This window comes from Lucilia sericata, unplaced genomic scaffold (assembly GCF_015586225.1).
Source record: "Lucilia sericata isolate MDLA Ls3-8-SP2 unplaced genomic scaffold, ASM1558622v1 Contig000108F_arrow, whole genome shotgun sequence".
Taxonomy (NCBI): domain Eukaryota; kingdom Metazoa; phylum Arthropoda; class Insecta; order Diptera; family Calliphoridae; genus Lucilia; species Lucilia sericata.
In genome coordinates this window covers 339,992-365,311 of record NW_023994140.1, presented here as the reverse complement: position 1 = coordinate 365,311, position 25,320 = coordinate 339,992, and the positions used below count along the sequence as shown (strand labels likewise).

The following is a 25,320-nucleotide window of genomic DNA, read 5'->3' as shown; positions in this document are numbered from 1 at the left end:
TTTTATTTCTTTTGTTGTTGTTGTTTCAACAACAATAACAACAAGACTGGTCAGTTTGGTTTGTTTACATTTTTTTCATGCGGTATTTTGTGTTGTTATTTTTTCTACTTCTTCTTTGCTGCTGCCTGTTTAGAATGTTGTCGGCAGCGAACGCAACAACAACAGAAGCAGCAGCAACACATTCAATGCAAAATTGTTTTTTCTTTCTTCTTTACACTTTAGTTATTAACGGTTCGCGCAAGTGATTGGAAGCGTAAAATTAAAAGACGTGAAAAAAATAAAAGCATTTGCAAAGAAAAAAAGAAAATTTGTATTTTTATTAAAGGGAAAATAAGAAATCGAAAAAGAAATTTATAAAATTACACAAGTTAATTTAATTAAAAGTGTTAAATTAAAAGAAAATTTTCATTGTGGTAATAACTAAATAAAAAGAAAATTCTTTGCGAAAATTGTGGTGCAAAAGAATTTGTATTTTGTTGGCGTCCTCCGGCAAAAAAAAAAAACAATCAATGGAATTATTTTTGGATAATTAAAAACAAATCAAGGGTAAGCAAGCGTATGGAATTTTTCTTTAGATTAATTAAATTAAATGCAAATGATTGCTACAATATTGAGGTAATAGATAGAATATTGTTGTTTTCTTTTTGGAAATTCTGTGTGAACATAATTTTTTTATTTGTTGTCTGCCACTGTTTTTTTATAATGACTTGCCAAAAAGTAGGGTTTGCCTTATAGGGGAATTTGAAAATTCCTTCAATCACTGGCAACAGGATTGTGATGTTAACAGTGTTACCATATTCAAGTGGTGTATTGTGAAAATACAGAATAAAAGGTAGAGTTATATGAAAATAACGAAATATAGACTAGAATATCAACTAGATTAGATACTAAATTGTTGACTCGACCATAGGCTACTTAGAATGTAGACTCGACTTTAGACGAGAATATAGACTAGAATGTAGACTAGACTTAAGAGAAGACTACAAGCTAGATTATAAACTAGACTAAACTATAGAATAGACTACAGACTAAAATGTAGACTAGACTTAAGAGAAGACTACAAGCTAGACTATAAGCTAGATTATAGACTAGACTAGTCTATAGATATAGACTAGACTATAGACTAGACTATAGACTAGACTATAGACTAGACTATAGACTAGACTATAGACTAGACTATAGACTAGACTATAGACTAGACTATAGACTAGACTATAGACTAGACTATAGACTAGACTATAGACTAGACTATAGACTAGACTATAGACTAGACTATAGACTAGACTATAGACTAGACTATAGACTATACTATAGACTAGATTATAGACTAGACTATAGACTAGACTATAGACTAGACTATAGACTAGACTATAGACTAGACTATAGACTAGACTATAGACTAGACTATAGACTAGACTATAGACTAGACTATAGACTAGACTATAGACTAGACTATAGACTAGACTATAGACTAGACTATAGACTAGAATATAGACTAGACTATAGATTAGACTACAGACTTTACTATTGACTAGACTATAGACTAGACTATAAGCTAGACAATCGATTGGACTAAAGATTAGACTATAGATTGGGCTTTAGACTAGACTAAACACTGGACTAAAGGTTAGACTATAGATTGGACTATAGACTAGACTAAAGACTAGACTATAAAATATAATAGAATATAGGCTAGTCTATAAAAGACTATGAAACAAGACTATGAAACAGATTATAAACTGGGATTAACTAGACTATAAACTAGACAATAGACTATATACTAGACTATAGACTAACTATAGACCATACTAAAGACTAGATTATGGGCTAAACTATAGAGTAGACAATATACTAGACTATAGACTTGACTATAGACTTGACTATAGACTAGTCTATGGACTAGACTATAGACTAGACTACAGACTAGACTGTAGACTAGACTATAGACTTGGTTATAGACCTGACTATAGACTTGGCTATAGACTTGACTATAGACAAGACTATAGACTAGAATTTAGACTAGACTATAGACTTGACTATAAACTAGACAATAGATTGCACTATAGATTAGACTATATATTGGACTATAGACTACACTAAAGACTTTACTATAGACTACACCTTAGACTATAGACAAGTCTATAGACTACACTATAAACTGGACTATAGACTAGACTATAGACTTGACTATAGACTAGACTATAGATTAGAATTTAGACTAGAATTTGGACTAGACTATAGACTTGACTATAGACTAGACTATAGACTAGATTATAACCTAGACTATAAACTAGACATTAGATTGGACTATATATTGGACTGTAGACTAGACTAAAGACTATACTATAGACTACACTATAGACAAGTCTATGGACTAGACTATAAACTAGTCTATAGACTAGACTATAGACAAGACTATAGACTGGACTATAGACTAGACTATAGACTGGACCATAGACTAGGACCATAGACTAGACTATAGATTAGGCCATTGACTAGACTATAGACTAGACTATAGACTACTAGGGTTCTATAGTTGAAACGAAAAGTCGACTTTTCGACTTTTTGCATTTAGTTAAAAGTCGACTTTTCGACCTTTCGACTTTTTCCATTTTATGAAAAGTCGATTTTTCGACTTTTCGACTTTTCGACTTTTTCCGACTTTTTTCGACTTTTCGACTTTTTTCGACTTTTCGACTTTTTTCGACTTTTCGACTTTTTTCGACTTTTTCCGACTTTTTTCAACTTTTCGACTTTTTCCGACTTTTCGATTTTTAATTTTTTGACTATTTTCGACTTATTTCGACTTTTTTCGACTATTTTTTACTTTTTTCGAGTTTTTCCGACTATTTTAGAGTTTTTGACCTCTTTTCCACTTTTTTAAAATTTTCGACTATTTTCGACGTTTCGACTTTTTCCGACTTTTCGACTTTTTCCGACTTTTCGACTTTATTCGACTTTTTTCCATTTTTCGACTTTTTTCGACTTTTCGACTTTTATTTACAAAGTCGACTTTTCGACTTTTTTCATAGACGATAGTCGAGTTATCGACTTTTTTGGAACAAAATAGTCGACTTCGACTTTTCGACTTTTTTCGACAAAAAGTCGATTGTTCGATTATTCGAAAGTCGATTTATAGAACCCTATAGACTACACTGTAGACTGGACTATAGATTAAACTAGACTACAGGCTATATGGCAACGCCACCATTTGACGTAAAACTGTGGTTTCAATTAGAATATTATGAACGTTTAAGTTGTACACACATTTTATAAAACAATTATTAAAGTTGAGTAGTAATGCGAAAAACAATAACGGTTAGTTTTCTTTGAAATATTTCTCTAATCTGACCTTAACCTCAAAATAAATGTATACATACATAAGTACAATTGTAATATTTTAATCATAAGTTCCTACTTATCTATTGAACAATTAAATACTTAGGCCCTTATTCATAACAGATTATTTATAAGACAAATTTTCATACAAATTTTTTCTATAAACCTTTAATAAATTATTATGAATAAGGCAGTTATGCATTTAGTTTTAAATGTCGGCTTTGAAATGCAAAAATATATATTTAACTAGAAACAAGTTTAAAAAAACATTTTTTATCGCAATTTCAAAGTCAATGGAGGCGTCATAATTAAATCATATACCATAAATACATACATACTTAACAGCAAGATAATTAATATTTAAACGAATAAAAAACTAATCCGCTGCAATAGTTAATAAGTTGTGAGTTAAATTTTATATAGAAGTGAATTGAGAACGGATTGTTCTCAATTATTGACTAGAATATAGTGCAGAATATAGACTAGGCTATAGACTATAAACTAGTCAAAAGTCCTGACTATAGACTAGGCTTTAATACGGACTATATTGATCTATATTCTAGATTATTGAATAGACTAGAGTTCTGACTATTGATTGGACTATTGCTCAGACACTAGACTAGATTATTTAGTGAACTATAGTCCGGACTAAAGAATAGAATACAGTCCTGTATGTACACTATAGTTCAGACTATAGACAGATACGAATGATTCACATTTTGCTTAAAATAAAATTATTTACATTTCCCTTAATTACTTTTAAAGTAAATATTTTGATTTTTCTAGAAAAAATCAATTAAAATGTGTGACAAACTTAAGTGCAAGCTTAATGCTTGACTGAATTTAAGCAGAATAATTAGCGAATAAATAATGCAGTAAATATTGTAAATAAATTAACACATTTAAATTATTTACGCTTTATTACAACTAATTAACAAGTAAACATTTTAAATAAATCAAAAATATTATTACTTCATATATAGCTTGTTTTATTCTCTTTCAACTTTGACCTTTAAAGGAAGAGAAAGGCAAACTGTCATTTGAAAAAGTGGCCATACGCCGCTTTCATATGGAGTTGCCAACTTAAATAATGTTAGCTAACAGTGTTATCTACTTGAGCTTTTTTTTTTTAGTTGTAAAGTGTATAGTAAAATCCTTGTGTAAATGGTTTAAGTTGCCTCATTATTTAAACAAAACTAAGTATGTTAAATTTTATTTAATACAATTATTTTGCTTAAAATAACAATAATTTACATATTATTTAATTACTTTAATTATTAAGTTTTTGTATGTTTTTTTTCTCAGACCTTTAAAACAAATATTTTTGTTTTGTCTAAAAAACCCAGAGAAATTTTATACTAAAGTCCGAATTTAATATGCCCGAGTGATTTAAAAACAAAACAGATTTGAAACGTTTTTATTAAGCTGGACTTTGTTTAGTGAGCAATTTGCCTAAAACATACAAGTGTTTAAGCAAAAAAATAGCAATTAAATATTGTACTTAAAATCTTTTACACAGTTGAATTATCAAGAAAAAGCTAAATTAATCATCTTTATTTCTGAGCAACAGGTATAAATAAATAGGTAGTTCACCTGCTATTGTGTTAAAAATTATCTTGTGTTTCCGAGACTTTCCTAAAAGTAAAGTACAAAAAAATATCAAATTATTCCTATGCTGACAAAGTACAAAATGTCTGTGACGCAGTGTCCGGAACTATTAGTTATTTAATTAATTCAAAGTTTTTACAGACAACAAAATTATAGGTGCAGTAAACCACGAAGTCCATAGCCTATTATATAGTCTAGTCTACGATCTGGATTATAGCCTAGTCTTTAGTCGGGAATATAGTCTAGTCTATAATCTGGACTAAAGCATAATCAATAATAATATTGACTATTGCCTAGTCTAAAATCGAAATTAATTACTGGAATTCGGTTTAGACTTTAAAGAAGACGTGTCTTTAGACTATAGACACACAGTCTATAATCTAGTCTATAGTCTAGTCTAATCTAGTCTAATCTAGTCTAATCTAGTCTAATCTAGTCTAATCTAGTCTAATCTAGTCTAATCTAGTCTAATCTAGTCTAGTCTATAGTCTAGTCTAGTCTAGTCTATAGTATAGTCTAGTCTATAGTATAGTCTAGTCTATAGTATAGTCTAGTCTATAGTATAGTCTAGTCTATAGTATAGTCTAGTCCTATAGTATAGTCTAGCCTATAGTATAGTCTAGTCCTATAGTATAGTCTAGTCTATAGTATAGTCTAGTCTATAGTATAGTCTAGTCTATAGTATAGTCTAGTCTATAGTATAGTCTAGTCTATAGTATAGTCTAGTCTATAGTATAGTCTAGTCTATAGTATAGTCTCTAGTCTAGTATAGTCTAGTCTATAGTCTAGTCTATAGTCTAGTCTATAGTCTAGTCTATAGTCTAGTCTATAGTCTAGTCTATAGTCTAGTCTATAGTCTAGTCTATAAGTCTAGTCTATAGTCTAGTCTATAGTCTAGTCTATAAGTCTAGTCTATAGTCTAGTCTATAGTCTAGTCTATAGTCTAGTCTATAGTCTAGTCTATAGTCTAGTCTATAGTCTAGTCTATAGTCTAGTCTATAGTCTAGTCTATAGTCTAGTCTATAGTCTAGTCTATAGTCTAGTCTATATCTACTAGTCTAGTCTAGTCTATAGTCTAGTCTATAGTTCTAGTCTATAGTCTAGTCTATAGTCTAGTCTATAGTCTAGTCTATAGTCTAGTCTATAGTCTAGTCTATAGTCTAGTCTATAGTCTAGTCTAAGTCTAGTCTATAGTCTAGTCTATAGTCTAGTCTATAGTCTAGTCTATAGTCTAGTCTATAGTCTAGTCTATAGTCTAGTCTATAGTCTAGTCTATAGTCTAGTCTATAGTCTAGTCTATAGTCTAGTCTATAGTAGTCTAGGTCTATAGTCTAGTCTATAGTCTAGTCTATAGTCTAGTCTATAGTCTAGTCTATAGTCTAGTCTATAGTCTAGTCTATAGTCTAGTCTATAGTCTAGTCTATAGTCTAGTCTATAGTCTAGTCTATAGTCTAGTCTATAGTCTAGTCTATAGTCTAGTCTATAGTCTAGTCTATAGTCTAGTCTATAGTCTAGTCTATAGTATAGTCTATAGTCTAGTCTATAGTCTAGTCTATAGTCTAGTCTATAGTCTAGTCTATAGTCTAGTCTATAGTCTAGTCTATAGTCTAGTCTATAGTCTAGTCTATAGTCTAGTCTATAGTCTAGTCTATAGTCTAGTCTATAGTCTAGTCTATAGTCTAGTCTATAGTCTAGTCTATAGTCTAGTCTATAGTCTAGTCTATAGTCTAGTCTATCTAGTCTAGTCTATAGTCTAGTCTATAGTCTAGTCTATAGTCTAGTCTATAGTCTAGTCTATAGTCTAGTCTATAGTCTAGTCTATAGTCTAGTCTATAGTCTAGTCTATAGTCTAGTCTATAGTCTAGTCTATAGTCTAGTCTATAGTCTAGTCTATAGTCTAGTCTATAGTCTAGTCTATAGTCTAGTCTATAGTCTAGTCTATAGTCTAGTCTATAGTCTAGTCTATAGTCTAGTCTATAGTCTAGTCTATAGTCTAGTCTATAGTCTAGTCTATAGTCTAGTCTATAGTCTAGTCTATAGTCTAGTCTAGTCTAGTCTATAGTCTAGTCTATAGTCTAGTCTATAGTCTAGTCTATAGTCTAGTCTATAGTCTAGTCTATAGTCTAGTCTATAGTCTAGTCTATAGTCTAGTCTATAGTCTAGTCTATAGTCTAGTCTATAGTCTAGTCTATAGTCTAGTCTATAGTCTAGTCTATAGTCTAGTCTATAGTCTAGTCTATAGTCTAGTCTATAGTCTAGTCTATAGTCTAGTCTATAGTCTAGTCTAGTCTAGTCTATAGTCTAGTCTATAGTCTAGTCTATAGTCTAGTCTATAGTCTAGTCTATAGTCTAGTCTATAGTCTAGTCTATAGTCTAGTCTATAGTCTAGTCTATAGTCTAGTCTATAGTCTAGTCTATAGTCTAGTCTATAGTCTAGTCTATAGTCTAGTCTATAGTCTAGTCTATAGTCTAGTCTATAGTCTAGTCTATGGTCTAGTCTATAGTCTAGTCTATAGTCTAGTCTATAGTCTAGTCTATAGTCTAGTCTATAGTCTAGTCTATAGTCTAGTCTATAGTCTAGTCTATAGTCTAGTCTATAGTCTAGTCTATCCTAGTCTATGGTCTAGTCTAGGTTCTAGTCTATAGTCTAGTCTATAGTCTAGTCTATAGTCTAGTCTATAGTCTAGTACTATAGTCTAGTTCTATAGTCTAGTCTATAGTCTAGTCTATAGTAGTATGTCTAGCTATAGGTCTTAGTCTATAGTCTAGTCTATAGGTCTAGGTCTTATGTCTAGTTCTATAGTGTCTATAGTCTAGTCTAGTTCTAGTCTATAGTCTAGTCTATAGTCTAGTCTATAGTCAGTCTTATTCTAGTCTATAGTCTAGTCTATAGGTCTAGTCTATAGTCCTCGTCTATAGTCTAGTCTATAGGTCTTAGTCTATAGTCTAGTCTTATAGTCTAGTCTATAGTCTAGTCTATAGTTAGTCATAGTAGTCTAGTCTATAGTCTAGTCTATAGTCTAGTCTTATTAGTTCAGTCTATAGTCTAGTCTAGTAGAGTCTTAGTCTATAGTCTAGTCTAGTTAGTCTAGTCCTATAGTCTAGTCTATAGTCTAGTCTATAGTCTAGTCTATAGTCTAGTCTATAGTCTAGTCTATAGTCTAGTCTATAGTCTAGTCTATAGTCTAGTCTATAGTCTAGTCTATAGTCTAGTCTATAGTCTAGTCTATAGTCTAGTCTATAGTCTAGTCTATAGTCTAGTCTATAGTCTAGTCTATAGTCTAGTCTATAGTCTAGTCTATAGTCTAGTCTATAGTCTAGTCTATAGTCTAGTCTATGGTCTAGTCTATAGTCTAGTCTATAGTCTAGTATAGTCTATAGTCTAGTCTATAGTCTAGTCTATAGTCTAGTCTATAGTCTAGTCTATAGTCTAGTCTATAGTCTAGTCTATAGTCTAGTCTATAGTCTAGTCTATAGTCTAGTCTATGGTCTAGTCTATAGTCTAGTCTATAGTCTAGTCTATAGTCTAGTCTATAGTCTAGTCTATAGTCTAGTCTATAGTCTAGTCTATAGTCTAGTCTATAGTCTAGTCTATAGTCTAGTCTATAGTCTAGTCTATGGTCTAGTCTATAGTCTAGTCTATAGTCTAGTAGACTAGACTATCTATAGTCTAGTCCATAGTCTACTCTCTAGTCTAGTCTATAGTTTGGTCCACAGTCTATAGTAGAATAGTCTAGTCTAAAGTTTAGTCCATAGTTTCTTCTAGAGTCTAGTTTATAGTCTATATTATAGTCTATAGTCTTGTCTATAGTCTAGTCTATAGTCTAGTCTATAGTCTTGCCTATAGTCTTGTCTATAGTCTAGTCTATAGTCTAGTCTATGATATAGTCTATAGTGTAGTATATAGTGTAGCCTTTTCTATAGTCTACAGTCTAGTCTATTGTCTAGTCAGCAGTCAGTCTATAGTTTGGTTAATAGTCTAGTCTATAATCTAGTATATAATGGAATAGTCCAGTCTATAGTCTTGTTTATAGTCTAGTCTATAGTATAGTCTATGGTCTAATCTATATTTTATTTATAATCTAGTCTATAGTTTAGTCTATGACCTAGACTATAATCTTTATTGCCTTGATGTAGTTATGACAATAATCTGGGCTTTACGCTAGTCTCCAGTCCATAGTCAAATCTCCTGTTAACTGTTGTCTAATTTTTTGGCTACTCTCTAGTCTTGTAATTAGTTTGGACATTAGTAAAAGATTTTCGGGTTTATTTCCCTTTTTTTTTTTTTTTTTTTTTAATTTGTATGGAAAAATTTTAAACGCAATTAAATAATTAAAAAAGCATTACAAAATAATGTTTTTTTAATTATTTAAATTATTTTAGGTTTTCATTACAGAATTTGTCATAAAAAATAAATATTTATGGAATTTTTTCATCTAAACTTGTTTTTATTCTAATAAATTTTTACAAAAACCAAATTACTTAAAGATACTTCCTATACGAGATTTTTACTCTCTAGAATTTCTCATAAACAAAATTTAAATAAATTAACAAAAAAGTTATAATCTTAATTACCTTTTGAAATCCATATTTACGTCATTTTATTTGAAAAAATAACTTCTTATGTTTTTAACAAACAATTTTTAAAATCAATCAATGCGGAAACTAAAAGGGAGAACAAACAAATTATATATTTCTTAACAACACAAAAATCCCTAAGGGGAGTATAAACAATGATTTGCACTAAAAACCAAACAAGTATTAATAAATTATTTAAAAAAAAAAATATTGTTTATATATTTTTCAAAAACTCACAAAACAAGTTTGGTTTACATAAAAATATTTCTTTTAAGAGACTTTTTAAACAATGTTCTAAAATATGCTAATAAATGTTTAAAGATTAGATTATAGCTGCTATTTATTTATGTTTTATTTAAGTTATTAATTAACATATTTTAACATATTTATTCTCGAGTATTCTCAACATAAATCAAAGTTTAATTTTAGAATAAAAAGTAAAAGTGTAACAAATAATTGGATTTAATTTTATTTCCAGAATATAAATTATTTAAAATTGTTAAAGTATTAGTTTGTTTTTAAGAGCGTTTGCTCTACATTTAGCAAATTTATTTAATTCTTAATTTAAGTTATAGATTTAATTTTATTACCGCTTGACGTCAAACCGAAATGTCAACTGTAGTGATATATTAAACATTATTTGTTAAGCATGTCTATTTTAAATTTTCTATTCATTTCCATAATTTCCATATAATCAGCCATGTGCTGCTACAATTTAAAATAAATTAGTTATTTTATTATTTGTAAATTTTTATAAAATATAAATTTCTTCATAATTAAATAGCCTTATTAAGTTTTTCATTGCAAAGCTAATTTTTTTAATGAATTATTCATTTTTGTAATGGTTTAAGTAATGAATATTATTAAATAGCAATTTTTATAATAATAATATTTTTAATTGTTACAAATATTTAACATATTTCATTAAAATTTTTCTAATTGTTTAATAAATAGCCGCCTTAAACGAATAAAGTTGTAAACATTTAAAAAATTTTATCATAATGTGAACACAATCTGAGTTCAAATTCGAATGTTAAAAACATTTAATAAAATTGATCACAATGTGATCACAATCTGCATTCACTAATCTGTAAGTAAGTCTCTAGCCTGTTCTATAGCAGACCTGGGCGATTTCCATTAATTTTGCATTAACATTAAATTAAAAAAACTTGCATTAACATTAATTTTTTTTTAATGTAGAAAAAATTGTTAATGCATTAACACATTTAATGCATTTATCCCAGGTCTGTTCTATAGCCTGGTATCTTGGCTTGATTCTAATATAGTCTCTAGTGTAGTCTACACTCTAGTTTCCGGTCTGGTCTCTTGAAAACTCTTGTTCCTTGTCTGCACACAAGTTTAGTTCCTAGTCAGGTTTATAGTCTATTCTAGTCTTTAGGGTAGTTCGTAGTCTGGTCCTTAGTCTAGTCTATAGTTTAGTTCCTAGTCTGGTTTCAAGTCCAATCTCTAGTATAGTATGTAGACTGACTAGACTCTGGTTTTTAGTCTAGTCTTCAGTATAGTTTCTGGTTCAGTCTCTAGTCTAGTCTATGGACTAGTATATAGTCTATAGCCTAGTCTATAGTGTCGTCTAGACTATAGCCTATAGTCTAGTCTATAGTCTAGTCTATAGTCTAGTATATAGTCTAGTCTATAGTCTAGTCTATAGTCTAGTCTATAGTCTAGTCTATAGTCTAGTCTATAGTCTAGTCTATAGTCTAGTCTATAGTCTAGTCTATAGTCTAGTCTATGGTCTAGTCTATAGTCTAGTGTATAGTCTAGTCTATAGTCTAGTGTATAGTCTAGTGTATAGTCTAGTGTATAGTCTAGTGTATAGTCTAGTGTATAGTCTAGTGTATAGTGTAGTCTATTGTCTAGTGTATAGTCTAGTCTATAGTCTAGTGTATAGTCTAGTCTATAGTCTAGTGTATAGTATAGTCTATGGTCTAGTCTATAGTCTATAGTGAGTCTATAGTTAGTTTATCTATCTATCTATCTATCTATCTATCTATCTATCTATCTATCTATCTATCTATCTATCTACTATCTAATCTATCTATCTATCTATCTATCTATCTATCTATCTATCTATCTATCTATCTATCTATCTATCTATCTATCTATCTATCTATCTATCTATCTATCTATCTATCTATCTATCTATCTATCTATCTATCTATCTATCTATCTATCTATCTATCTATCTATCTATCTATCTATCTATCTATCTATCTATCTATCTATCTATCTATCTATCTATCTATCTATCTATCTATCTATCTATCTATCTATCTATCTATCTATCTATCTATCTATCTATCTATCTATCTATCTATCTATCTATCTATCTATCTATCTATCTATCTATCTATCTATCTATCTATCTATCTATCTATCTATCTATCTATCTATCTATCTATCTATCTATGTAGCGTCTGGCTAAGTGTCTAGTTAAGTTTCCCATCAAGTTTCTATTACGGTTTACTGTTTAGTCTCAAATCTTCTCACCACTCTAGTCTGCAGGCCGTAATATTTTCGCAAACTAATATTGCCCAGGAATAGGTCATGTATATAATGGAAAATGTTGCCTACTTATTTTAAGAAATTATTCTTTAAAGTATAAAAAAATTGCAGGAAGATTTAAAACTAAAAAGCAAAAATTTATAACTTTCTAACGAAATTATTATTACTCTTGACATTAGGACTTTGCAAAAACCAATACTCTTCAATTAAAGATAATACATTTTCCCCCTTGATAATTATTTTATTAGAACTGTGATTTTAAAAGATATTAATCATTGCTTATTACATAGCCCTTATAACCTTTGCTTAACGTCATATTTTTTGCTTTAAATATAGAAAAAAAAATGTTAAAAAAGGGTTAATTATCATTACCTAAACATTTTTGCAATAATCTTTAATATATAATTTTATATGCGAAGCATGTTACATTACACACCATTTACTTTTAGTTTTAATTCGAAAAACTAAGTAACTAAATTGTAAATCATGGTAGTTATAAAATATAATTAACATGTTTTTTTATTTGTGTTATAATTTTATAATTATATAGTGAAATGGAAAAAAAAGTTAATTAAAAAATTATTACCTATTACTGGCGGGTTTTATATAATAAAAAGTTGTTTTATTTATAATTTCTACAGAAAATTTAAAAGTCAAAAAGTTAAATTGTATCGCTTTATAAAAGTTTATCATACAAAAACATCATATTGGCATCACTGCTTAAGGACAAATGATTATCCTCTTCTTCTTTTATTGTTGTCATTCAACAGAGTATGACAGTCTTCGTTTAATTTTAAAATATTGCCGTTTTCTGTCAATAATTTGCTTAGTTGATATTATTCAAACTATTAAACTTTTTACATAATTCTTAAACAATTTCCGGATAATGCTCTTTAATAAATATTTAATTACTTTTGTTTATTTATGATATGAATAACATTTCCAGATAAACATCAATTAATATAAAGTTTAGGTCATCAGTAATTACATGGAAAAACGGGTTGACTTTCAATTAGTTTACAGATATAAAAAACTTTAATCGAATACAAATCATCCTATTTTGAAATGAATGATGATATATATATAAATAGATAGATATATTTATATATAGATAGATAGATAGATAGATAGATAGATAGATAGATAGATAGATGATAGATAGATAGATAGATAGATAAATAGATAGATAGATAGATAGATAGATAGATAGAAAGATAGATAGATAGATAGATAGATAGATAGATAAGATAGATAGATAGATAGATAGATAATAGATAGATAGATAGAATAGATAGATAGATAGATAGATAGGATAGATAGATAGTTCTAGTTCATTTCTATATCAGTTCTGGTTTCTGTTGTAAGTTTCAGTTTCGAGTCAGTCAGTATAGTTCTAGATTCCAGGCGTCTAGTTCAGTCTACTTCAGTTCTAGTTCAGTTCTAGTTCAGTTCTAGTGTTCGTTCAGTTCAGTTCTAGTTCAGTTCTAGTTCAGTAGTTCAGTTCTAGTTCAGTTCTAGTTCAGTTCTAGTTCAGTTCTAGTTCAGTTCTAGTTCAGTTCTAGTTCAGTTCTAGTTCAGTTCTAGTTCAGTTCTAGTTCAGTTCTAGTTCAGTTCTAGTTCAGTTCTAGTTCAGTTCTAGTTCAGTTCTAGTTCAGTTCTAGTTCAGTTCTAGTTCAGTTCTAGTTCAGTTCTAGTTCAGTTCTAGTTCAGTTCTAGTTCAGTTCTAGTTCAGTTCTAGTCAGTTCTAGTTCAGTTCTAGTTCAGTTCTAGTTCTAGTTCAGTTCTAGTTCAGTTCTAGTTCAGTTCTAGTTCAGTTCTAGTTCAGTTCTAGTTCAGTTCTAGTTCAGTTCTAGTTCAGTTCTAGTTCAGTTCTAGTTCAGTTCTAGTTCAGTTCTAGTTCAGTTCTAGTTCAGTTCTAGTTCACTTCTAGTTCACTTCTAGTTCAGTTCTAGTTCAGTTCTAGTTCAGTTCTAGTTCAGTTCTAGTTCAGTTCTAGTTCAGTTCTAGTTCAGTTCTAGTTCAGTTCTAGTTCAGTTCTAGTTCAGTTCTAGTTCAGTTCTAGTTCAGTTCTAGTTCAGTTCTAGTTCAGTTCTAGTTCAGTTCTAGTTCAGTTCTAGTTCAGTTCTAGTTCAGTTCTAGTTCAGTTCTAGTTCAGTTCTAGTTCAGTTCTAGTTCAGTTCTAGTTCAGTTCTAGTTCAGTTCTAGTTCAGTTCTAGTTCAGTTCTAGTTCAGTTCTAGTTCAGTTCTAGTTCAGTTCTAGTTCAGTTCTAGTTCAGTTCTAGTTCAGTTCTAGTTCAGTTCTCGTTCAGTTCTAGTTCAGTTCTAGTTCAGTTCTAGTTCAGTTCTAGTTCAGTTCTAGTTCAATTCTAGTTCAGTTCTAGTTCAGTTCTAGTTCAGTTCTAGTTCAGTTCTAGTTCAGTTCTAGTTCAATTCTACTTCAGTTCTAGTTCAATTCTAGTTCAGTTCTAGTTCAATTCTAGTTCAGTTCTAGTTCAGCTCTAGTTCAGTTCTAGTTCAGTTCTAGTTCAGTTCTAGTTCAGTTCTAGTTCAGTTCTAGTTCAGTTCTAGTTCAGTTCTAGTTCAGTTCTAGTTCAGTTCTAGTTCAGTTCTAGTTCAGTTCTAGTTCAGTTCTAGTTCAGTTCTAGTTCAGTTCTAGTTCAGTTCTAGTTCAGTTCTAATTCAGTTCTAGTTCAGTTCTAGTTCAGTTCTAGTTCAGTTCTAGTTCAGTTCTAGTTCAGTTCTAGTTCAGTTCTAGTTCAGTTCTAGTTCAGTTCTAGTTCAGTTCTAGTTCAGTTCTAGTTCAGTTCTAGTTCAGTTCTAGTTCAGTTCTAGTTCAGTTCTAGTTCAGTTCTAGTTCAGTTCTAGTTCAGTTCTAGTTCAGTTCTAGTTCAGTTCTAGTTCAGTTCTAGTTCAGTTCTAGTTCAGTTCTAGTTCTAGTTCAGTTCTAGTTCTAGTTCAGTTCTAGTTCAGTTTACTTCAGTTCTAGTTCAGTTCTAGTTCAGTTCTAGTTCAGTTCTAGTTCAGTTGTAGTTCAGTTGTAGGTCAGTTGTAGTTCAGTTGTAGTTCAGTTCTAGTTCAGTTCTAGTTCAGTTCTAGTTCAGTTCTAGTTCAGTTCTAGTTCAGTTCTAGTTCAGTTCTAGTTTAGTTCTAGTTCAGTTCTAGTTCAGTTCTAGTTCAGTTCTAGTTCAGTTCTAGTTCAGTTCTAGTTCAGTTCTAGTTCAGTTCTAGTTCAGTTCTAGTTCAGTTCTAGTTCAGTTCTAGTTCAGTTCTAGTTCAGTTCTAGTTCAGTTCTAGTTCAGTTCTAGTTCAGTTGTAGTTCAGTTGTAGTTCAGTTGTAGTTCAGTTGTAGTTCAGTTGTAGTTCAGTTCTAGTTCAGTTCTAGTTCAGTTCTAGTTCAGTTCTAGTTCAGTTCTAGTTCAGTTCTAGTTCAGTTCTAGTTCAGTTCTAGTTCAGTTCTAGTTCAGTTCTAGTTCTAGTTCTAGTTCAGTTCTGGTTAAGTTCTAGTTCAGTTTTAGTTCAGTTCTAGTTCAGTTCTAGTTCAGTTCTAGTTCAGTTCTAGTTCAGTTCTAGTTCAGTTCTAGTTCAGTTCTAATTCAGTTCTAGTTCAGTTCTAGTTCAGTTCTAGTTCAGTTCTAGTTCAGTTCTAGTTCAGTTCTAGTTCAGTTCTAGTTCAGTTCTAGTTCAGTTCTAGTTCATTTCTAGTTCAGTTCTAGTTCAGTTCTAGTTTAGTTCTAGTTCTAGAAATTCGAGCGATAGGATACTACGATACAACGAAGGGATACAACAAAGAAAGTATACTTCGTTAGCATACGATATACATATGTATACCTCAGTATAGGATATGCTATTAATCAAAATCATATAAAACTTTCCATTAAGTATATTACCTTTGCCTACTATATAAAATTTTGATTGTATAATTATTAACTAATTATTTTTTTTTTTTCTGTAATTGTATAATATTATTAAAAAATTATTAATTATTTTGATTAAACTTTTTTTGCATTTTTTGTTTTTCTATACATTTCAGTTTTTTAAATGCTCCATTGCTGTTGGAAATTATTGTTTATAAAAACTCGTAAAAATTCTCTAAATATTTTTAATTGTTTAGAGTTTTTTGTTTGAATTCGTAATGAATCACTTTAATGCTGTAAACACGTTTTTATAATTCCCTAATCAAAAATACATGTATAAACAATATTTAAAAGGTGAATTCAAGCATTAAATGCAAATAAAAACAAAAACAGAAAAAACAACAAGCAAATAATATATAAAATTTCCTATAAATACCAAAAAAACATTCGCACCAAAAAACGGCTATAATTAAAACAAGCAACAAACAAACTTAACGGCCACACAGAAAAAGAAAAGGCGATTAAAATAACAATAACGTATGAAGTGCATGTGATGCTGAACAACAGCAGCAGCAACAATTAAGTGACATCAACTCTTTAAAAACTAGAGACACTGAAAAACTCCTACAAACTGTTTAGCAGAAAAATAGCCTTTTTTTGAGACATCATTTCTACTCATTATGGAACTGTCATCGTTTATAAAAGAGACAAAGGATGTTGAATTTCAAGATGTCTACTACACGGTGGAGATGAAGAAAAATTTTGGTAAGTAGAAAAGAAATTATGAAAAAACGATTATTAAGTAACGGATACATGTTAAATTTCATAAAAGCAACAAAATTTTATATTTTGAAAAAAGTACTTTTTCTACTACTTTTTTAAAAATGTTAAATTTTGCTATTTTTGGTTTAATTTTAACTAAAACCTAGTAAATTTTGTAAAAATAACGAAATTTTACAATTTGGAAAAAAGTACTTTTTCTACTACTTTTTTAAAAAATCTTAAATTTTGTAATTTTTTGCTTAATTTTTACTAAAACATAGTAAATTTCGTAAAAATAATGAAAATTTACCATTTTGAAAAAGGTACTTTTTCTACTACTTTTTTAAAATATCTTCAATTTTGCTGTTTTTTGCTTTATATCAACGAAAACACTGTAAATATGTCAAAAAATATAGATTTTTTTTAATTTTGATCATATTTGCAACACTCTGTAAAGGTACTTTTTCTACTACTTTTTTAAAAAATCTTAAATTTTGCTTAAAACAAAATGAAACATCATAAATATGTCAAAAATAACTAAATTTTATCATTTTGTACAAAATTGTAACATTATGAAAAAAGTACTTTTTCTACTACTTTTTTAAAAAATATTAAATTTTGCTATTTTCTGCCTTATACTAACTAAAACATTGTAAATTTCATAATTATAAAAAAATTTTGTAATTTTAAACGAAATTGTAACATTTTAAAAACGTACTTTTTCTGCTACTTTTAAAAAAAATCTTAAATTTAGTTCTTTTCTGTTTTTTACAAACCAAAACATTGCAAATTTTATAAAAATAATAAAATTTTATTTAAAAAAAGTACTTTTTCTACTACTTTTTAAAAAATCATAAATTTTGCTATTTTCTGCTTAATACTAACTAAAACACTGTAAATATGTCAAAAATAACTAAATTTTATCGTTTTAAAGAAAATTGTAAAATTTAAAAAAAGTACTTTTTCTACTACATTTAAAAAATCTTAAATGTTGCTATTTTTTGCTTAATACTAACTAAAACATTGTAAATTTCATAATTATAACAAAATTTTGTAATTTTAAACGAAATTGTAACATTTTAAAAAGGTACTTTTTCTACTACATTTTTAAAAAAATCTTAAATTTTGCTATTTTTCGCTTAATACAAACTAAGAAACTGAAAATTTAATAAAAATAAAATAAAAATTTTAATTTTTAACAAAAATGTATAATTTAAAAAAAATACTTTTTCTACTACTTTTTTAACATATTTTGCTTAATATCAACTTAAATACTTTAAATTTTGTCCAAAATAATTAAATTTAATCAGTTTTTAAAATTTTGAATAAGTACTTTTTCTACTGCCTTTTTTAAAAATATTAATTTTGTAATTTTTTGCTTAATATCAACTAAAACATTATACATTTTATAAAAAATAGCAAAATTTTATAATTTAAAAATAAAATACTTTTTCTACTACTTTTTTAAAAATCATAAATTTTGCTATTTTTCGCTTAATTTTAACTATAACCTAGTAAATTTTATAAAAATTTTGTAAATTTATGATTTTTAAAAAAGTACTTTTTGTTAGCAATTCAACTGCTCGATAATTTATTGCAACTTTGTACTTTGTCCCCTTGTATTTTATAGTATAAATATAATTAAGATTAAATTCCAAGAGCAATAAGAGATATTTATGTAATATTCTATGGAATTTTAAAAATTAATGATTATAAATTATGCATTAATTATTACTTATCAGTTAGCCGTATCACGTCTTCTATTTCTATTGCTTAACATTTACATAGAAACAATAACTTATAATAAATTTACACGTTTATTACAACTAATCGAAACAATACTTATTATAATTAATAATATTTTCCTAATAAGTCTAGAACTGATAATGTTCACATAATAATAAAGGTACTTTTAAAAGAAAACAACATATACCAAAGGTGATTAAAGTGAGGCAATATGGATTTGGCAACAATTTGAAAGTACTTTTTTACTACTTTTTAAAAAATTTAATTTTTTTCATAATTTTCACTTATACAAAGTAAATTTAAAAAAATAACGAAATTTTATAATTTTTAAAATAGTACTTTTTCTACTACTTTTTTAAAATCTAAATTTTTGCGATATTTGGCTTAATAAAAACAAAATTGCTGTAAATTTGTTCAAAATAACTAAATTTTATAATTTAGCACTAAATTATAACATTTTGAAAAAAGTACTTTTTCTACTACCTTTTTTAAAAAATCTTAATTTTTGCTATTTTTTGTATAATTTTAAAAAACAGAAAATTTTATGAAATTTTATAAAAATATTGAAAATTTATGAGTTTGAAGAAGTAATTTTTCTACTACTTTTTTAGAAATGTTAAATTTAGCTATTTTTGGCTTAATATCAACTATGCAGATTGTACAAAATAACTAAATTTCATAATTTTGAACAAAATTGTAACATTTTGAAAAAAGTACTTTTTCTACTACTTTTTAAAAAAGCTTCAATTTAGGTAATTTTAAGTTTAATATCAACTAAAACACTGTAAATTTATTCAAAATAACTAAATTCTACAATTTTGAACAAAATTTTAACATTTTTAAAAAAGTACTTTTACCCCTACTGTTTTAAAACTATTTAATTTAGATATTTTTGCCTTAAAATCAATTAAAATGCTGTAAATTTGTCCAAAACTTAGTCAATTTTATAAAAATATTGAAAATTTATGAGTTTTGAAAAAGTACTTTTCTACTACTTTTTTAAAAAATCTTAAATTTAGCCAATTTTGGCTTAATATCAGTTAAAACTCTGTAAATTTGTCAAAAATAACAAAATTTTGAACAAAATTGTGAAAAAAGTACTTTTGTATTATGACCTTTTTAAAAAATCTTAAATTAAACTATTTTTGGCTTAATACCAACTAAAACACTGTAAATTTGTCAAAAATAACAAAATTTTATCATTCTCAACTAAATTGTAACATTTTTAAAAAAGTACTTTTTTTACTACTTTTTTTAAAAAACCGTAAATTTTGCTATTTTTTGCTTAATGTCAACTAAAACATTGAAATTTTGTCCAAAATATATATATTTTATCATTTTGAATCAAATTGTAACATTTTCAAAAAAGGACTTTCTCTACTACTTTTTTAAAAAATCTTCACTTTAGCTAATTTTGGCTTCATATAACCTAAAACTCTGTAAATATGACAAAAGTAATGAAATGTTATCATTTTGAACAAAATTGTAACATTTTAAAAACAGTACTTTTCCTACTACTTTTTTAAAAAATCTTAAATTTATCAATTTTTGGCTAAATATCAACTAAAACACTGTACATATGTATGACACAAGTAACTAAATATTATCATTTTGAACAAAATTGTAACATTTTGAAAAAAGGACTTTTTCTACTACTTATTTAAAAAACAAAATAAAACACTGTAAAGTTGTCAAAAATAACAAAATTTTTTCATTCTCAACTAAACTGTAACATTTTTAAAAAAGTAGTAAAACTTTTTTAAAAAAAATCTTAAGTTTTGTTATTTTTTGCCTAATGTCAACTAAAAATTTCCTAATGTCCAAAATTTATACATTTTATCATTTTGAATCAAATTGTAACATTTTTAAAAAAGTACTTTTTCTACTACTTTTTTAAAAATCTTTAATTTAGATATTTTTGGCTTAATGTCAATTACAATACTGTAAATTTGTCCATAATAACTAAATTTTATCATTTTCAGTAAAATTGTAGCATTTTTAAAAAAGTACTTTTTTTTACTACTTTTTTAAAAAACCGTAAGTTTTGCTATTTTTGCTTAATGTCAACTAAAACATTGAACATTTTTTTCATGTCAACTAAAAATTTCCTAATGTCCAAAATTTATACATTTTATCATTTTGAATCAAATTGTAACATTTTTAAAAAAGTACTTTTTCTACTACTTTTTTAAAAATCTTTAATTTAGATATTTTTGGCTTAATGTCAATTACAATACTGTAAATTTGTCCATAATAACTAAATTTTATCATTTTCAGTAAAATTGTGGCATTTTTAAAAAAGTTTTGCTATTTTTGCTTAATGTCAACTAAAACATTGAACATTTTTTTCAAAGTTAATACATTTTATCATTTTGAATCCAATTGAAACATTTTCAAAAAAGTACTTTTTCTACTACATTTTTAAAAAGATCTTCAATTTAACTAATTTTAGCTTAATATCAACTTAAACACTGTAAATGGCACGAAAATAACTATATATTATTATTTTGTAGGAAATTATAGCATTTTAAAAAAAGTACTTTTTCTACTACTTTTTTAGAAATTATAAATTTTGCTATTTTTGTTTCAAATTTAACTAAAACATTGTAAATTTGTTAAAAATCATAAAAAATTATCATTTAAAAAAAAGTACTTTTTCTACTACTATTTCCAAAAATGTATTTTTTTGCTTAATTATAACTAAAACATTGTAAATTTTAAGAAAAATAATAAAATTAATTAGCAATACTCTAATATCTAATGACATTTCCTCTATAACTTAATCTTCAAACTCAATGCTAATCTTTTAAACTAATATTTCATTTCTTAAATTAATTTTTGCACAAACTTTGCAATTTTTAATTTCTAAAATGACCTTGTTTAGTCATCATCATAATTTCCGTTTAAAAAGCAAATCTTCTTTAATTATTTGCTTTGATTTTATTGTGTGCAAAAAACCGCAATAGAACTAGTAATAATCAATTAAACATTCAATAAATGTTTAAATAGTTTTTTTTTTCTTTGCAAAACTACAATAGCTAATCACTTAAAAAAAGAATGACGCTGCTTGTTTTGTTGTGTCAGCAAGTAATTGAAAAATCAGTAGTTTTAAAAAACTTGTTCTGACCAATTGACTGACAAGTGATAATTATATCCATGTTAGATGATTAGTAAAGATGCTAACAGGGCGATCATGATGATGATGATGTATTGTTGACACGTTTTATTAAGTTGTTAAATAAAGTCATGCTGATGACTTACTGCAGTTACATTATAGATTTGAAAGACTATCTGCATTAAAGTTGAAAAAATGGGCTCAATATCAGAAATTTAGTTTCAATGTCATCCTTGTTGACAGCCTATGACAACAGCCCCTTCTTAAACATATCGATAACTAACGGTATTTTTGGTAAAGTGTTCCCACGCTTGTTTATTTCTATTGACAAACTATTGCTTTCAGAAACCCCATTACTATGCGCAAAACGTTTCAAAACATTCGTTATTATAACTTGTATTCAATGCAAATCTTTATTTTACGCATAAAAAAAAACAATAAAATTTTAAACACTAATATAAATATCAAGCCATAAATGTTATTTTAAAGCTGCTATAAAACAACAACAATGACATTCAAATGCATTTGTAAAGTCAAGGTATTTTTTTCCAAAAAATCATTCAAAAGTATTCCACAACAAATTTGTTTCATTGCCCAAAAAATAATTCGATTTTTTTCAAAAAGCCATCCTTTAAATTTTAAATGTACAAAATTTTTTATTAACAAAACTCCTACATTAACAACAAACTTGACATTGAATGCTTTCATTTTAAACTTGAGTTTTTGCGAGTTGTTATCTCAATACCAGTTTTGATGATCTAATATACAGATTTTTTTGCAGGAGTCTAGTTTAACTCAATATCGATATATAAGCAACTCTGTTAATGGGTGTTTGACATCATAAATAAACTTAATTTAAATACAGTTTTATACCAGAAATTCAACAAATTTATAAATAAATTAACAATATTATTATTTTTATAAACAAATTTTTAACATTTTAAAAGTAAATTTTCACAAAAATTAGCAAAATTTTAGGTTTTTTTAAAAAAGTAGTAGAAAAAGTACTTTTTTAAAAATCATAAATTTTCAAAATTTTTAGAAAACTCACTAAGTTTTAGTTAAAATTAAGACAAAAATAGCAAAATTAAAGATTTCTAAAAAAGTAGTATGAAAAGTACTTTTTTAAAAATGATAAATTTTTAAAATTTTTATTAAACTAAGTAAGTTTTACTTGAAATTAAGCAAAAAATAGCAAAATTTATGGTTTTTAAAAATAGTAGTAGAAAAAGTGCTTTTTTCAAAATGTTACAATTTTGTTCAAAATTATAAAATTTAGTTATTTTTATAAAATTTACAATGTTTTAGTTGTTATTAAACAAAAAATAGCAGAATTTAACATTTCTAAAAAAGTAGTAGAAAAAGTACTTGTTCAACATACTACTACAATTTTGTTCAAAATGTTACAATTTAGATATTTTTGACAAATTTACAGTGATTTAGTTGGTATTAACCCAAAAATAGCCAAATTAAAGATTTTTAAAAAAAGTAGTAGAAAAAGTACTTTATTCAATATGTTAAAATTTTGTTCAAAATTACAAAAATTAGTTATTTTTGAAAAATTTACAATGTTTCGGTTGGTATTAAGCAAAAAATACAAAAATTTAAGATTTTTAAAAAAGTAGTAGAAAAAGTACATTTTTTAAATGTTACAATTTTGTTCAAAAAACAGCAAAATTTAAGGTTTTTTAAAAAAGTAGTAGAAAAAAAAAGTATTTTTTTCAAAATGTTGCAATTTTGTCAATATATATAAAATTTAGTTTATTTTTTTGTCAAAATTCAATTGGTAAAAAATAAAAAAATTTAAGATTTTAAAAAAGTAGTAGAAAAAGTACTTGTTTCAAAATGTTACAATTCTGTGCAAAATGATAAAATTTAGCTATTACGGTGTTTTAGTTGGTATTAAGCCAAAAAAAGCAAAATTAAAGATTTTTTAAAAAAGTAGTAGAAAAAGTACTTTTTTAACAATGTTGCAATTTTCTGCAAAATGATAAAACGTACTTATATTTGACAAATTTAGACTATTTCAGTTGGTATTAAACCAAAAAAATTGCTTAATTAAAGATTTTTAAAAAAAGTAGTAGAGAAAGTACTTTTTTCAAAATGTTACAATTTTGTTTAGAATGAAAAAATTTTGTAATTTTGGACAAATTTACAGAGTTTTAGTTGATATTAAGCCAAAATTAGCTAAATTTAAGATTTTTTAAAAAGTAGCAAAAAAAGTACTTTTTTCAAAATGTTACAATTTTCTACAAAATGATAAAATTTAGCTATTTTTGACAAATATACAGTGTTTTAGTTTTTATTAAGACAAAAATTGCTATAAATTAAAGACTTTTAAAAAAGTAGTAGAAAAAGTACTTTTTTTTTCTTTTTCGAAATTTACAATATTTTGGTATTTATAAAGCAGAAAATAGCAAAATTTAAGTTTTTTGGAAAAAGTAGTAGAAAAACTACTCTTTTTAAAATATTACAATTTTGTTTAAAATGAAAAAATTGAGTTATTTTTGGCAAATTTACAATGCTTCGGTTGGTATTAAGACAAAAATAACTTAATTGAAGATTTTTAAAAAAGTAGTAGAAAAAGTAATTTTTCAAAATGTTACAACTTTGTTCAAAATTATAAAATTTAGTTATTTTGACAAATTTACAGTGTGTCAGTTTTAAACAAAAATGTAACATTTTGAAAAAAGTACTTTTTCTACTACTATTTAAAAAAAGTGAAATTTTGCTATTTTTGTCTTAATTTAAACTAAAACATTGTATATTTTATAAAAATTATGAACATTTATGATTTTTAAAAAAGTACTTTTTCTACTACTTTTTTTTTGGAAAAATCTTAAATTCGGCTATTTTTGCCTTATTTCAACTAAAACTTTATACATTTCATAAAAATTATGCAAAATTAAGATTTTGAAAAAAGTACTTTTTCTACTACTATTTAAAAAAAGTGAAATTTTGCTATTTTTGTCTTAATTTAAACTAAAACATTGTATATTTTATAAAAGTTATGAACATTTATGATTTTTAAAAAAGTACTTTTTCTACTACTTTTTTGGAAAAATCTTAAATTCAGCTATTTTTGCCTTATTTTAACTAAAACTTTATATATTTCATAAAAATTATGCAAAATTAAGATTTTGAAAAAAGTACTTTTTCTACTACTATTTAAAAAAAAGTGAAATTTTGCTATTTTTGTCTTAATTTAAACTAAAACATTGTATATTTTATAAAAATTATGTACATTTATGATTTTTAAAAAAGTACTTTTTCTACTACTTTTTTGGAAAAATCTTAAATTCAGCTATTTTTGCCTTATTTTAACTAAAACTTTATATATTTCATAAAAATTATGCAAAATTAAGATTTTGAAAAAAGTACTTTTTCTACTACTTTTTTAAAAAATCTCATAATTTTGCTAAAAATTCAAAAACAAATTAGGTTTTAAAGGAAAAATAAGTTTTTTAACAAAAGCAACTGCTTTTTTGAGGAATTTAGTTAAAGCCAGTTAATTTAATGTTTTTTTTTAATAAAATATTAAACAAACTTTAAATGGCTAATTAAAAATACAAGTTTTTGTTTTTTGTTATTAATTAGAAATGAAAGTGTAGTATACGAATTAAATTTCAAAATATGTACTGCATATATAATGGTTAATAAGACAAGTGGGTAAATTGTTAATGACGTCAATACATAATTCATAAAAAAATAATAGAGAAAAATTGTCATTATTCCTATAAATTTGCAAATTAATAATTAACATAAACTGATTAGAGAACTAAATATTATAATGAG

The 25,320-nt window shown here is 26.4% G+C and overlaps 1 protein-coding gene across 1 annotated transcript in view; it reads left to right on the top strand.

Annotated features, from left to right (window-relative positions):
- Positions 1-209: 209 nt before the first annotated feature.
- LOC119600223 (ATP-binding cassette sub-family G member 1) overlaps positions 210-25,320 on the top strand; it is a 37,535-nt gene continuing 12,424 nt past the window's right edge. Inside the window, exons 1-2 of the mRNA XM_037950319.1 lie at positions 210-546; positions 16,079-16,667. Of these exons, the coding sequence (XP_037806247.1) occupies positions 16,583-16,667 (85 nt within the window). The 5' untranslated portion in view covers positions 210-546; positions 16,079-16,582. The remainder of the gene's footprint in view (positions 547-16,078; positions 16,668-25,320) is intronic.